Source organism: Astatotilapia calliptera, chromosome 15, assembly GCF_900246225.1.
Source record: "Astatotilapia calliptera chromosome 15, fAstCal1.2, whole genome shotgun sequence".
In the NCBI taxonomy this organism is placed as follows: Eukaryota; Metazoa; Chordata; class Actinopteri; order Cichliformes; family Cichlidae; genus Astatotilapia; species Astatotilapia calliptera.
Genome location: NC_039316.1, coordinates 18,519,419 through 18,534,523, shown reverse-complemented (window position 1 = coordinate 18,534,523; position 15,105 = coordinate 18,519,419). Strand labels below are relative to the sequence as shown.

General features: G+C 40.9%; 2 protein-coding genes and 1 non-coding gene across 22 annotated transcripts in view; 1 reads left to right on the top strand and 2 right to left on the bottom strand.

Annotated features, from left to right (window-relative positions):
- The window catches only part of tdrd15 (tudor domain containing 15), a 7,291-nt gene extending 677 nt beyond the window's left edge, over positions 1-6,614 (top strand). The window contains exons 2-3 of the mRNA XM_026194113.1: positions 488-5,953; positions 6,191-6,614. Coding sequence (XP_026049898.1) covers positions 488-5,953; positions 6,191-6,302 — 5,578 coding nt within the window. The 3' untranslated portion in view covers positions 6,303-6,614. The remainder of the gene's footprint in view (positions 1-487; positions 5,954-6,190) is intronic.
- Positions 6,615-7,108: 494 nt separating this feature from the next.
- trnal-cag (transfer RNA leucine (anticodon CAG)) lies at positions 7,109-7,191 on the bottom strand. Its single transcript has one exon. It is a non-coding gene; the product is annotated as a tRNA-Leu (tRNA).
- A 2,939-nt stretch (positions 7,192-10,130) lies between these two features.
- The window catches only part of afdna (afadin, adherens junction formation factor a), a 118,805-nt gene continuing 113,830 nt past the window's right edge, over positions 10,131-15,105 (bottom strand). For 13 of the 20 annotated variants that reach the window (XM_026194091.1, XM_026194100.1, XM_026194102.1 and 10 more), the window contains 2 exons: positions 11,090-11,177; positions 10,131-10,691 (listed from right to left, as the gene is read on the bottom strand). In XM_026194091.1, coding sequence (XP_026049876.1) covers positions 10,535-10,691; positions 11,090-11,177 — 245 coding nt within the window. In that variant the 3' untranslated portion in view covers positions 10,131-10,534. The remainder of the gene's footprint in view (positions 10,692-11,089; positions 11,178-15,105) is intronic. The other 7 variants (XM_026194093.1, XM_026194101.1, XM_026194103.1 and 4 more) reach the window with 3 other exon arrangements.

The window sequence follows — 15,105 nt, the reverse complement described above, 5'->3', positions numbered from 1 at the left end:
AAAGTCAAATCCAGGCTTTTGAGTCACAATTTCAGTGATATTTCAGTGCGTGCTACATTAGTCTCTTTGTAGCACGCATGTGGTTTGGTTATGAGAAGTCTGACGTGGACCAGAGAACATTTCCCAATAGTTCTGTGTAAAAGGAGAAAAGTAATCACATATGGATTAGCACCATTCATCTTTGAGCTTATAATTAAAAAAAATCTTTAATGTGGTTTTTATATAAACTAGCACTATTAATAAACTAGTCATTTATAGAGTTTCCATAAAATGTAATATACTTTGATACATTTCATTATTAGATATTGGGAAATGAGATTTTGGTATGGAATATCAGAGTGATTTTGACTCCTCGCATTTTAACATTTCAATGAATTGGCATATATAAATAATACATAAAACATGAATATAAATGCTATACAAAGTAACCATTTAATCTGTACTTGTATGAACTATTGTTGATAATGAAAGCCATTTTACTTTGCAGGTCTCAAGATTTATCCCCATCCGCACCATGCGCCCTTTGGCCAGTGGACCTCAAGTTAACTCACTTGGACTGGAACCCTGAAGCAATCCTGATACACTTCCAGGGACAGTACCTCACCATATGTGAACTTGACTATAGTATCTTGCAGGGAGAAATACAGAATGTACCAAAGACTAAAGCTGAAGTGGATATTGGAGAGTTTTGCCTCGTGGAAGATTTGACTTCAGCTCGCTGGTACAGAGGAAGAGTTCAGAAACGACGGGACAACCTCTTTGATGTTTTCCTCATTGATCACGGAAACGTGTTGACTGTCAGTGCCACAAACGTTTCTTCCTGTTCAAATGACCTGTTCATCCTGCCTCCGAAAATAGTTTGTGGTTTTCTTGCTAATGTGCTGCTTCTTCAGAGTTGTTCTCACTCTGTGGTTGAGGAGTTTTTCTCAAGCCTGATCGGCAGAAATATCAACGGTTACATTCAAGCACTGCTTCCCCACAAAGTCCTCCTACTAGAAGTCCCTGACATCAACACCGGCTTAGTTACACATGGCTTTGGGAGATATGTGGACACTGATACATTTCTCTTCTTGGTAGAGATGCTTACAGAGATGCCTCTCAAACAGAAAATAGAGCCGGTTCCTGACTTACTCATTGAAAAGCCAAGGGGACAAGAAGTTTGTTTTAAACCACCAGGTTTGCAGGGATATGAAGGCATTTTTTCACTCTATGGACCAGCCTTGTGTTGTGGGACACAAGCTAAAGTGAGAGTAACTGCCGCTGTCAGCCCTGGGTTGTTTTACTGTCAGATGGCCAGTGTGGAAGCAGAGCTCTGGGAAATGTCAAAGAAGTTAGCTGCATCATGTGAATGCAGACCTAAAGAAAGTTCTCAGATGACTCCAGAGAACCTGGGTTTATTGTCCTCAGCTAAAAGCAAAGATGGGAGATGGTACAGAGGTTTGGTGCAGTTTCTCCCAGGCAGTTCTTGGGTTAGAGTCTCGTTTGTTGACTACGGATTCGTTGAATCCGTCAAAGTTGAAAACATCCACAGGTTGGCACCTGAATTGTATTCAACGCCAATTATGGCATTCCCTTGCTCTCTGGCATGCCTGAGTGATGAGGATAAGGCCATCAAAACTCAGCAGTTGTGTCTCCTGAAATCAGGCTTACTTGGAGGACGATTACACGTGGAGATCACTAGATACGATGAAGAACACCACCTGTACTGTGTCACTATAATTAGTGCTGAAGATGAAGGTGTGGAAGAGCCGGAACCTGTCAGAAAGTGTCCAGTCATGAAGGTTGAGTCCGTTTCTGAGGCTGAAGAACAGGGTGGCTTCTTGTACCATGAAACAATCATGGGCGAAACACTGGGGCAAACGCTGAAGGTAGAAGAGGTGCAGGTAGACTCCGTGTTTGTGGGCTATGTTGAACATGTCCAAAATCCAAACCATTTCTGGATTAGAACACAAAAACGCAATGAGGAGTTTGAAGAAATGATGTCAAAGATGGCAGAACACTTCGAACACGTGAAGCTGGATGAAGACGTACTGTTAAATCCTAAGCTTGGAACACTGTGCTGTGCGGTTTATGAGGGAGACATGCATTTTTACAGGGGTGTAGTGACAGACACTCTTAAGCACGGAGCTGAAGTTTTGTTCATCGATTTTGGGAACACTGAGAAAGTGCCACACATGCTGATCAAGAATATTCCTGAGTCATTTGCCTGCAAGGCGGCATTTGCCATTTGTTGTACTCTTTCGAATGTTTTTCCTGTTGAAGACATCTGGACAAGTTCAGCCTCTGATTTCTTCAGAAGAGCTGTGTCAAACAAAGCCTTGCTAGTCCATGTCGTACAAATGAGAAAAAACAAATTTGTTGTTGACCTTTTTGAGATGGGAAGTGGCAACAATCAGAGTATTACTGAGCTCCTGGTCTCTTCCAAGCAGGCTGAATACATTCCGAAAGGGCACTTGGACCAAAAAAGGACAGAAAAGACAAGGTGCCTCCAAAGTAATGTGAAAACAAACATCGCTGAGGATAAGGAGCAATGGAAGATTTTTAAGGAAGAAGAGAATGCATCGAATAATGAACCTGAGAATGAACCTGAGAAAGCTCAACTTCTTGCTAGCATCAAGCTGTTAAATATCAAGCCTGGGTGTGAGTTGACTGTGAACTGCTCTTATATCAGCTCTCCATCAGATTTCTGGTGCCAGCCTCAAGACATGGTTCCAGCTTTGGAAGAACTGATGGATAAACTTCAGCAGTATTATTCAACTCATTGGGTTCCCCTAGAGTCAGGAGATTCATGCTGCATTGCCAAGTCACCTCAAGATGGACGATGGTACAGGGCCTTAATCACTGCAAAACAGAGAGACAATGTCACAGTAACGTTGGTTGATTATGGGAATACTGTCCAAGTCAGTGAACACATTCTTCAAGCAATAATGCCAGAATTTCTTTATTTGGAAGAACAAGCTTTCAGGTGCAGCCTTTACAACTTAATTGAACCTGCTGACCCTAAGAACTCTGGGAATTGGAGTCCAGAAGGCTGTAGGTTGCTGAAAGATTTTGTCTTCAGCAGCACTGGAGCTCTAAAATGTAAAGTTGTCTCCCAGTTATATGTGAAAAACAAGGGGCTGTGCAATGTTGTTGATCTCTACAACAGCCAAACCCAGCAGAGTGTGACAGATACGTTCACAGAACAAGGTCTGGCAACACGAGTGACGGCGTCAACAAGGCAACAGCAAGCAGCGTTTCCGGAATCTTTTATCTACTCTTCACATGATCTACACCCAGGAAATGAGGAACAAATGTATGTCACCTACGTTAACAGTCAGTGGGAGGTCTACTGCCATCTTGAAAGAAACACTGACATTATTGTTGAGCTTGAGAAGAAAATCTCAGAGGAGAGTAAACACATGATGCAAGTTGTTACAAGAGCTGTTGTAAGCAAACTGTGCCTGGCAAAATACTTTGATGGCAAGTGGTACCGCGGTGTAGTGCATCCTATTCATTCACCTCTGCATTTCAGTGTGTTTTTTGTGGACTATGGAAACACAAGCATATCAGAGAAGACCAAAGTCATGTTCATCCCGAGAGACTCATCAGATTTGTTGTACACCCCCATGCAAGCCGTGAGATGTTGTCTCCATTCAGTGTCCAAGAAAGATGTGTATGCAGATGTTAAGGAGTGGCTCAGTAGTGCAGTCCTCAACAAGCAAGTGAAAGCTGTCATACTTGGAAAGAATGAAGATGGTTCATTTGATGTCGAATTATTTGATGGAGACATGAACATCAATGAGAAGTTGAAGGAGCTCATTCTCAGTCTTTCATGTAAACCCAAGACTGCTGTTAGATTTGAGATGATCAACAGAAAACAGAAAACCTCCTGCAAACGAAACACAAAGTCTTCGTTAAAAAGCAAGAGTCATCCTAGCGTGTATTCAAATCTTTCGACATTGTCCACTGTCCACAGAGGTACTAAAAAGAAAGAAAACACAAAAAGCCTTGTTGGTGGGAGAACTCAAAGCAAGAACACAAGAGTGAGAACACAGAATGAGGGCACATTGAACACCCGGGCCTCTGTGAAATCGCAGAACAATCAAGTGAAACAACAAAGACAGGAACAGAAGCAAGCCCAACAGAAAGAGGCAAAAGAAATACCCCAACTGCTGCCTGACAAGAAGATATGTGCAGGCTTTAGGGCAAAGTGTTTTGTTTCCCACACAGACTCCATTTACAGCTTTTTTCTTCAGCTGTCAGAGGATGAACCTGCAATCTTGAAAATGGGTGAAGCTCTCAACTCAGGTACCCTCAGAGAATCCTTGAAGATGCCTACAACCTTAAGAATCAATGACATTGTTTTGGCTGAGTTTGAGGAGGACGGTGCCCTTTATCGTTCAGTTGTGAAGAACTTTGCAGGCAATTCGTGTTTCAAAGTTGAGTTTGTGGACTATGGAAACTCGGCAGTCGTTGAGAAGAAAAAGATCTTCTCTATACCAAAGGAGCATCTGTCACATCCGAGATTCAGTATACCATGCTCGCTGCTGGATCCAAGCACATTCAGAAATGATGTGGCTTTCACTGATGCAGTAATGGAGAAGCCACTGATGGTTGAGTTCATAGAGCAATGTGGAACCAAGTGGGACATAAAGATTAAGGTTCTTGATGGAGAAGTGGGCCTTAATGCAGGACCTGTAACTGAAAGGGAGGATGAGTCTCCTAATTCTGAAGCTAATGAGAAATTGAGGTCCCACAAACAGAATAACCAAAGAGATGAAGCATGCAAGAATGAAATAAGGTCTGAAAGAAAGATGGCTACTGTCAAAGGTGAAACATTCACGCCTAAACCACCATCTGTTAAGGTGTTAGTGCCGATGAGGATGAAAATTCACAGGTATCACAGGATAAGAGTCAAGAGTAGCAAGAGTAAGACGACAAAGAGATTTGGAAATGCATCCCTTACCCCATCTATTCAAGCCAGAGACTCAGAGAATGGAATGCTTTTGTCGGTCCAGAGTAATGGCTGCTTTTATGTAAGACTTCTTAGGACCAGTGACTGTCTCACTGCATTGGAAAGTCACATTGCAGATAGCCTGGTCAAGTGCAAGATGGTAGCAAGAGAGGATATCAAACAAGGCCTCAAGTGCTTAGTTCAAGTCCAGAGTCACAACAAGTGGCACAGAGCCATAGTTCAGCACCTGAGTGATGAAAATGTCAATGTTTTCCTGGTGGATCACGGAATAACAGTGGAAATCCCAATTGGTTCAATTCGACAGCAGTGTAGTGACCTGTTGAAATTCCCAAACCTTGCAGTGCTGTGCAAGATGAACAGTCTTGGGTTCACTGAGAAGGACGATGATCACAGACACTGGTGTGAAACTCTGAAACCCTTGATAGGCAAAGAAGTCAAGTTGATTTTTGTGCGTTATTCTGAAGCGGATAGCCTCTGGATGGTTGAAATAATCATAAACAAACTGTTTCTCATGTTGCATCAAGTTGTGTCACTGCAGCACAATGGAGGCACTGAAAAAGGACCAACCGTGGAGACCAGCCCTCCTCAGCGGCTTGCCTTTGCTCCAGTTCAAATGGACAAATTATATTCTGGCTTTGCTGCTGCAGTTAAGACGCCTTCTGACTTCTGTGTGTCTCTAGAGGATTTTCTTCTTGTAACAAACAAAGTGTCAGTTGAGCTGGATGACCTTCCAGACAAGATAACAACCCTCCCAAAGGTCACTTATTCCTGCATCCTGAGAGGTGTGAAGCCAGCTGGATTGGATGATCAGTGGCCTGATGAGGCGGTGGTCTTCTTCCAGCAATGTTTGTATGGGAAGAACCTCCAGATCTTCTTCATAGAGTTTGTGTCAAACACACACTGGAAGGTGGACATTCTTGTAGATGGTGTCCATGTTGCCAAGGAGCTGGTGGATGCTGGACATGCCAGCTATGTGGATGTCATGCTAGGACTCAGGTATGCTTTATAATTTAAAATCTGACTGAAAGTGTATTAGAAGTGATCAAAATAAGCACATATTTAGTCCTTTGATATGTTTTTTTAATGACTTCAAATCCACGATTCAGTATTCTTAGTGTAGTATATATCAGTTGTGCTTTAGTCGGTGAATAAATGAATGAAAGAACAATGAAATGTGTGTGGATTTGTGAGATAAATATCACATTTTTTGTGCTTAACCTCTGGCACTTTCAGGTTCCTGGAGCAAAGCCCCTTTAGAGCTCATTCCCAGGTCCTTCACAGTGAGGAGCAGTGTGGGCCAGAAGAGGAAGGTTCTTGTGAAGCTCGAGTCCACTGGGGGATGTGAGGGGACGATGTCACTCAGAATAAGTTTGGGCTTGTTCACAAAAATTTTGTGGATGTTTAAGGAATTTAAACAGTTCTTTATGTTAAACAGCTGTTTGTGTGAAAAATATTATATTGGTTCTAATTTCTGTTTCTGATCATTTTGACTAAACATGTAGTACCAAAAGATATTTTTGTTATTAAATTTCACATACTTTCAAATATCTAAAACTTAAAATAAAAAGTAATTGCCTGATTAAGACAAAATATTGTCACTACCTTGTCAGCACTTCTGACACTTTTCTTTTTATATTTTAAATACGTTTTGAGTCAAGGCCACATTGTGAAAAATAAAATCTTTACTGATTGTTCTTTTGGTCTCACGTTGTTTGTTGTCTTAGTCAGCAATCAGTCACTTGTGTGTTTAAGGAATTTAGGGTTTTTTTTAAAAAAAATTTATGACCTGCACACATGTTCCACTTGATGGTGCTGTCAAGCCAAGATTTCTTTTTTATAAGCTCCTCAATGAGGCAGTGCTGCTAGGAACAAACTTTCTTTTTCTGTCCAAAAAGAGTCAAAGAAATAAATGCAGCTGAAAGAGATGTACATTTATCTTTAAATAGTATATTTTACATAAAAGTGGCATTATACCACAAAGTACAGTACACCCCGTTATTATTTTCACGAGTATATTTAAGTCCACAACTGCAGCCAATAATAAATGTAATTAGTTTGGAGTGATCACGTTGTGAAAATTGATAATAAGAACAGTAATGAAAACATTTTGTGGCGATGATGGGAAGGAAGGAAGAAAAGAAAAAAAAATACTGTCAGAAGTGGGATTCGAACCCACGCCTCCAGGGGAGACTGCGACCTGAACGCAGCGCCTTAGACCGCTCGGCCATCCTGACATCTAGGAACCCGGGAAAAAGGACTTAGTCATAAAGCCTGTGTATACCGTCACGGTCGTACTGATAATGTTCTGTGTGTATTCTGTGTCATATTTCTAAATAGATCTCCAGAGAGAGGACACTGGCGCGGGTTAACGTTACAGAAATAAACCGTCGCCATGTTCGTTTTCTGTTACAAACGCGGTAAAAAAGTTACATATTTTCATAATATATTTCAACAAACAAAGATGATTATATTAAACGTATTTACTCCTGTCGCTCATAATCTCTACACAGAGACGTGTTTTTCCGGTCTTTAAGCCTGACGTCATTAGCAAAATTAAGTTTGAAATCCAGGTATCCATGAAAACGGATTTTTTATTTATTTAACTGAGTAAGAAGTTAACAGAGTTAGCTCGCTAGTTTCCACCTAAAGATGATAGGAAACAGGAAGTGTAATGTTGCTGAGCGTTATTGATTAGTTTTGCTTTTGGTGGTGATATGATGGTATTATTATTCTTATCACCACAGAGTTCCCAAATGTAATGATGGTGGGTTTAGATTTATATTTGTTCATGTATTGGAAAATAAAGAACGCCGATTCAGCTGCTAAGTTCTGTGTACCAATCCTTACACTAATATCGAAAAGCAAAACGCATAAACAGCAAAGACATTTTAAAAACGTGTCGATTCCAATGACTGTAGAATTCCCGGGCGAGTTCTGAAGAGCTCTCCCAGAGTTACCCTATCATCTCCGAAGTTGAACTTCAATTTTTATGCTATAGTTGATTACGCGTTAAAATAAGCAGGCCGATTTACATATAAGTTTTTTTTAAACGTGCGCCAGTAGGTGTACATGCATTATCAGCAAAACCGAAAAGAAAAATCTTTAAAACGTCAGGATTCTTCAGCGAGTTCCGAAGAGTGACGATCTGCCACAGTATTAACTTTGTTAACCTTTACACATTTTAATGACAACTTAAAATACCGGTGGGTATGTAGCTCAGGTGGTAGAGCAGGTCATCTACTGATCGGAAGGTTGGTGGTTCGATTCCCGGCTTCCCCTAGTCTGCATGCCAAATATCCTTGGGCAAGATACTAACCCGAAATTGCTCTCCGATGCATTCATCGGAGTATGAATGTGTGTGAATGTCAGTTGTGCTTGTGCGAATGGGTGCGAATGGGTGAATGCACAAGTTGTGTAAAGCGCTTTGAGTGCTCAGAAGAGTGGAAAAGCGCTATATAAGAACTAGTCCATTTACCGGTAGTAACACATAATAATAATAATAATAGTTTATCAAACACAACTTCCAAAATCAGAGCACTTGTCCCAGATTAAATACACCCGAAATGCCCCAGCACCGTTTCACCGCCAGTTCATATTCCATTTGAATGTAGTACCACTGGCTTTTATAAATAGCTTGTCTTTAATCCTTTCTATCTATACAAAGTGCTGATGTACCCAAAAAGTGACCGTATAAATACACAAATAGGGTGTTATGTAGCCTTCATAACACCCTAACTAGTTAAGTAATAGTCTTAATTGAATTGTTTCTAACCATATGTCGATTTTAAACGCAGTGACAAAAGACCACGCTTCCAGTCCACACTGTTGAAAAATCTGTATTTATTAATGATTTACAAAAGGCTAAACATGAAACCATTTAAATGATTCAGTTCATTTTGAAACCTAAAAAGGAGAAGTTGGTGTTGTTGCTGTGTTTGTTTGTTTGTTTGTATGTGTGGGGAGCATCTTGTAGTGTTTTTACAGGTCAGTTATTATAACAGCGTCTTTAACTCGTCATGTCTTATCAGAGGCTCCTGTTGAGAAAAAATATATAAGTCGACACACAGGATGGAGTCAAACAAACAAACAAACTGCAGGAGAGGGAGAGAGAGATACATCTGAAACATCACAAGTTTGGGGGAGGGGGTTTGAAGTGCGCTTCATTTCTACATCAGCAGTGGCGGTGAGTGAGTTTTTGAGACTGCACTTGTGTGTTGTGTTGCGTTGTGTATATTTGTACAATTGGGTCATGTTGTGAAACACCTGGCTCCCTCCGACTACAGCTGGTGTAAAAACAGAACACTTCTGTCTCTAAAGCAGAAAAAACCCACAGATTATTAATATTATTGTTATTCTTATCACCACAGAGTTCCCGAATGTAATCTCAGAACAGTTTGCAGATACATATTTAATAATAAAACAAGTCGTTGTGCAAGTTTTTCCACAAGGTTTGAAATAAATATCTGTAAAGCAAACAAGCACTTAAAGAGTAGCTGCATTTTTTTTCCTTTTTGTTATATTATTGTCAATATTAATATTACTGTGAAAACCAACATTAATCACATTGTGGGTGAACAAAACAAGTTCCTTTTTCTGACTTGAATTTAGGGCGAAAAATTCATCTCACACGACTACTCTGGTTAAAAGGAAATAAAAGTAGAAGTCAGGAAGGGGAGAAACACGTAAAAATGTGACTCTGGTGGCAGCGAAGAGGAGGGCTGTTAAATCACATTAGTTTTGCAGATTTTTTTTTTTTTTTTTTTTAAGTTTCCTGGCAGATTTCTACAGTAGTAAAAGAGTGAGTGGACCCGAGTATTTACAGTAATGTTGTGCACTTAAAAGATCCTTCCCGAAGAACCTTTTCAGAGTTTTTCTAAAACAAAATCACAGAAGAAAAAAAAAAAAAAAAAAAAAAAGATGTCCCACACCTTTTCGCTATAGAATGAAATAACAGTGTTTCCACTCGCTGAGAATTTAATTAAAAAACAAAATAAAAAAATAAGATAAAAAGGTGTGGAGCTCAACGTTGGGCGTTCCTGCTGGCAAGGAGGGATTAAAAGATTGAAAAACAACATGATACAGAAAATAGAGCATAAAATAAAACTGTAAAACTGTTCAAATTTCACTTAGCTATGAAAAAAAGAGAGAATAAACCTCTCTCTACCGCCCCCCCCCCCAAAAAAAAAAAAAAAAAAAAATTTACAAACAAAAATATATCCCCTTTCTGTCATGTGATTCTCGGACTCTCACTAGATATAATTAAAACTTTTTTACAGTGCTTTATCATTATACATCTTTAACAGGTTTTAACACGAAGGGGAAGCAGATTTTTAAGCCATAAAAATCTCTTCTGCTGATATCGCTACGTCAAAAAGAAAAAAAAAAAAGAGTGGTCCAGTTATTCGATGATTTAAGTCAAAGCAAAAAGAGAGAGAGGGGAAAACAAACAGGCGGCGACGGTCAGTGTCAGGGGGAGCAAGCGCCGGCTCTCTCTCTCTCGATGTTTTTGTCCCCCAGGAGCACCTTATTACGGTGGCGTCGGCATTAAGGTGGCGCTGGGAGGTGAAAGGCTCAGGTCTACTGCTTGGTGTTGAGCTCGTTCTCCAGCTCCATGAGTTTGCGAGAAGCCTTGACCTTGTTGGAAACCTCCTTCCCCTGAGAGAAGAGGCGCTGGCGCTCCTTGAAGGTCAGACTCTCCGGAGCATCGCTGGGGATCGAGTTCTCCTGCTCTTGACTGCAAAATTAAGATTAAAACCAGAAACTTACTAGAAGAAATAATGCAGGTTTATTATAGTTGAGTACCAACTTGACTTTTCCCTCCAAAATAAAGATGATCATTTACAAAATAAACATCCTTTTTTATTTAATGACTCAAAAATAGTAACCGAGACCATAAACTCACCAGGGGAGTGTTTACTGAGACATTAAGTCAAGGGAGAAGTAGGTGTCTTTTCTTTTTAGAGCGAGAGGAGTTGCCTCCTGCTGGTCATTAGGAATAATTCATTTTTAAAGGCACTTAAACCCAAATTATCTGTAGTTTAAGGCAAAATGGATGTAGACTGCTACAACAGAGACAACCACCCATGACTAAAAGTGGCAAAGAAAGAAAAAAATTAATAAAACAGAGCTCACCTCCTCGTCCATTTGTCTCTCAGGTCCTTGTAGACTTCTCCTGTTCCTACAACTCCTGATGAGTTTCCAGTGTACGAGTTAAATCCTGCTAGATGTTCATGAGCCACACAGCAGAAAGACAAAGAGCAGCAAGACACGAATTAGCATCGCTTATGTGCAGCTTGTGATTAACCAAAAATCATCTGCGACAGAAGCTGCTGGGAGACGGTTCGGAAGATCTCTGATATCAATTATCAGTGACGACAACTACACATAGTGAGTGCACTTGAAAATGCTTTAAGTCAAACTGAATCGACAGCAGACCAGAGACCCCGGTGACCATTACCCAGCAGCTTCTCCAGTCATTATCACTTCATTTCCCACAGACCAGCCTAAGCAGAAAGGAGGAAAGAAAAGAGAGCGAGTTGTGAGAAGCATTAGACAAAAACCTCAGATCTCATTAAACTAGAGCAGCGAGCAGAGAGAGAAACACAGCACTAAAGTAAAAAGCAGTTAAAGAGCCATTCCCAAGCAGCAACAATGGTCTGTGGAAGTGTCAGGTGGGCTCTGAGGTTGAGGTCACCGCTAAACATGTCCGAACCAATTCTGTTACTATCTAAATCCAGCAGTGCTTAAACTCGGCGTATCTTCAGAAAAATGAAGAAGGGCTCCCAAAGAAGCCAGGTGAACAAACATGAAGAGGGTGACCGCGACCTTTAACCCCAAGTGAGACGTTAGTTTTATGCATTCCTGTGTCTTTCCAAACTGTAGCAACATCAACAGCTTAACGAAGGTAAAGCTTCGTAAAACCATCGCAGGATCCGATGAGCCAGGAGTCTGAGACTTGTTTCCAGCACACAAAAATACAAGTTCCTTCCTGCTGGCTATAGAAGTGTTAATGGTTTACTTTCAATAAAGACCAAAACCGACAGTGCTGATATTAAAGCTTCAGAAGTATTTGAACTTTCTCTTTTATTTGCTTGTTTACTTCCCTTTGGTTGTTAAAAATGACCATCGCTCACTTCAGCTCCAAAACACAAAGATCCCGGGCACACTTTGATCACTGACACCCAATTACATCTTCTCTGGCCAACACGGCTGCATTGGAGCCGGACAGGAAGAAAAACAGACTTCTAATTCTGACTAAGGCTCTTTTTTTAAACACATCGGCCCAGATGTGTTGGAGCTTGCTGGCCACTTTCGGACTGGATGCTGGTGCAGATTCCTGCTTCCTTCCTGAAGCTGTTTGCAGATCTACTGCCTCCGACTGGTGACCAACCCAGGCTTTGGTTTGTTTCTTTTTATAGAGTTAGTCAAGTTTGCTACCACATAGAGGGCAAAATATGGAATTTTTAACCATTTATCTATTAATTTTACCAAATCATAATTAACCAGAACTAATGACCAAAAGAGATACATCCGCCACTGAACAGTGGCGGATGTATCTCCCTAGCTACCTTCATTTGAGTAACTATTTGCTGTTTTGAGAAATACCTGCAAAGTGCTCCCTGGTTGGAACCCAGTGGTCCAAACGCGTATTAATCCACCACTGAAAATAGTCCCCAATGGATGAACCATTTACAGCTTTTCCTGTAACGTGCTGAAATAACTAAAGAACCCAGATACTTGTAAAAGTATCCCGTGTGACAGTGCCTGGCTGTTTTGTTTTCCCTTTTATAAATTGAGTATAAATTAGGAATTGTCTCACACCAATTGCCTGTTCAAAATAGCCGACGTGGTTTTGTTTTTCTTCTTCTTCTTTTTTTTTTAAAAGACGTTTACAAGAATACAGAATCGTTTAAAAAATGCCCATAAAGGCTGTTCTTTTCTGTTTTTAGCTGATAAAATGTTTCATTTCACTTGCTAAAACCAGCAAGCAGGAACTTGGAGAAATGTGGGATGATAAAACCTGGCAGACTCTCTTCGTGGCTCAGTATTTGGCACGTCATGCTAAGAGGAAACACTGGCTCCACATGGTGAAGAGGATTTCTTCTCTTGTGTTCTGTGTACTGGTGAGGATAGTGGTTGAATCTCACTCAGGAAAAACCCACGAGTTAGACATTAAACATCCAGTCCCAACTCTACTTGGCTGCCTTTTCAAAGAGCACAACTGCAGTCTAGATGGATGTAAGGTTTCGTGTTTCAGGATGCAAATCAAAGGTTGGTACAGTTCAGACGCAGACACAGTGATGGGGTGTGAACCCCGATAGATTCATCCAGCTGGCAGCTCCCAGGCTTTTTACTTTGGGTTTTATGGAGCCAAAAGCAAGAGGGGGTGGGGGATCTGAAGTATAGTCTGGGACGGGATCAAACCGGGTCCCACTTCAGCCCACATAAATACAAACTGGCAGAGAACAAAGCAACCACAGTGAAACAAGCCTCGTTCAAGGCCAGAAACATTCCTCTGTGCAGCCAAAAGAGATGAAAATTATACTTCTGGCACTACAATAGAAAATTCTTCACATTCACATGAAAAAAGTCATCCACTGGCCTGTGATTGATTCTCAAAGGTTATGAATGTTTTTCTTTTACTCTGGCTCGGTTATCTTGGAGGCCAAAGGACGCCCGTTTAAATTGCTGTTTTGTTTCCCTGCTCTGGTACACATCTTTCTGTTTGAGCATCGCTCTCTGCGGATAACTGAACTCGTCCTTCCTCTGCAGCTTTCTCCGGTTCGTGCACCTTTGAGGCAAACTGGCATCTGTATTGTTTTTCCTGTGGTTTCAATCTTGATTACACAAAAATACCTCTAACCCAAGAAGAGGCCACACTTTATTAAAGTGAGACTCAAACCTCTAGGACCTGCCAGCTGATCAAATAACACACATCAAATACAGTTTCATATTGGCAGGGAAGCTGGAGACTCAGGTGCTGTTTGTTCACCTGAACCTGCCGCAAAGCCCTGTGGGAGTTTAGTAAATAAAGCCGCAGCGTTAGACAGCATTGAAGCTACAGCAGAGACACAGACTGACAGGCGAGATGACAGAAATGAAACAAAAGCTGATACGAGGAGGGAAAATTAGGCACTTCTGGGACAGCAAATTAAGAGAGAGTCCAAAACACAGACACGCAAAGTGGGGAAGAGCAGCAAAGAATAAATAAGGAAATAAATACAGACTGCAGCCTGGTGGAAGCTATGCACAGGCAGTAAAAAGCAATAGAAATCAAGCCGGTTACTGGGGTGAGCTGCTGGCAGCCAAAGTGCACTGTTTGCTGTGTGTTTATGCACAATGTGTTTGACTGTGAGGTGAAACGTGCAGATTTTACTCCCGAGGGAGGGGGGAGAGGGTGTTTGGGTGAGGTAGGTTGTTGGGGGGGGGGGGGTGTTAGTGGGATGATTTTGTTTAATTTAAGTGAGATTGCAGCACAGAATTCCCATGAGGTCCTGGATGTGTTTTGATCTTTAATATAAGCAGCAGCGGCGATGGAGGTGGTTTCGTGTTAAAGGTGCAGGCGGCCTCCTGGACCTCAGGTGCTGCTGAAACTCAGACTGTGCTGCAGTCAAAGCTCTGTTTGTCTATGGATGTTCAAACTGCTCAAATTGACAGCATCACAAAGGGATCGTTATGTCTACTCATCACCGAGTCATCTGTCTTTTTTCAGGCCAACACAATGCCTAGTTTAGGTACTTACTAGATTTTTGGGAACCTTACATTATGAAAAAAAGTTTTTAACAGAAGATGCTAAAAACCTGATGAATCTGTGATACCAATACTATGGAAATAACTCACTACCACATATGTACTGGGGTCAAAACCTCAATTTATCAGTTGTAGGTTTTTTGACTGAGCTGCTTTTTACATGTGACAAGAAAAAAAATCCACTTTAGTCCCCAATTTGGTTTATTTTTTTTTTATTTTGGGGACTTTTTTGTTCTTTTAAACTAAAAGAGGATCAAAAACCTCATGGGTTCCTGTTCCATCAGGAGCAGAGAAGCTCTCCCTAAATCTTACCTTGCTTTGTTTTTTCTCTTCAACTCTAAACTGGATCATCATTTACAAAACAATCATCTTTTATTAAGTAAATCTAATAACTGACC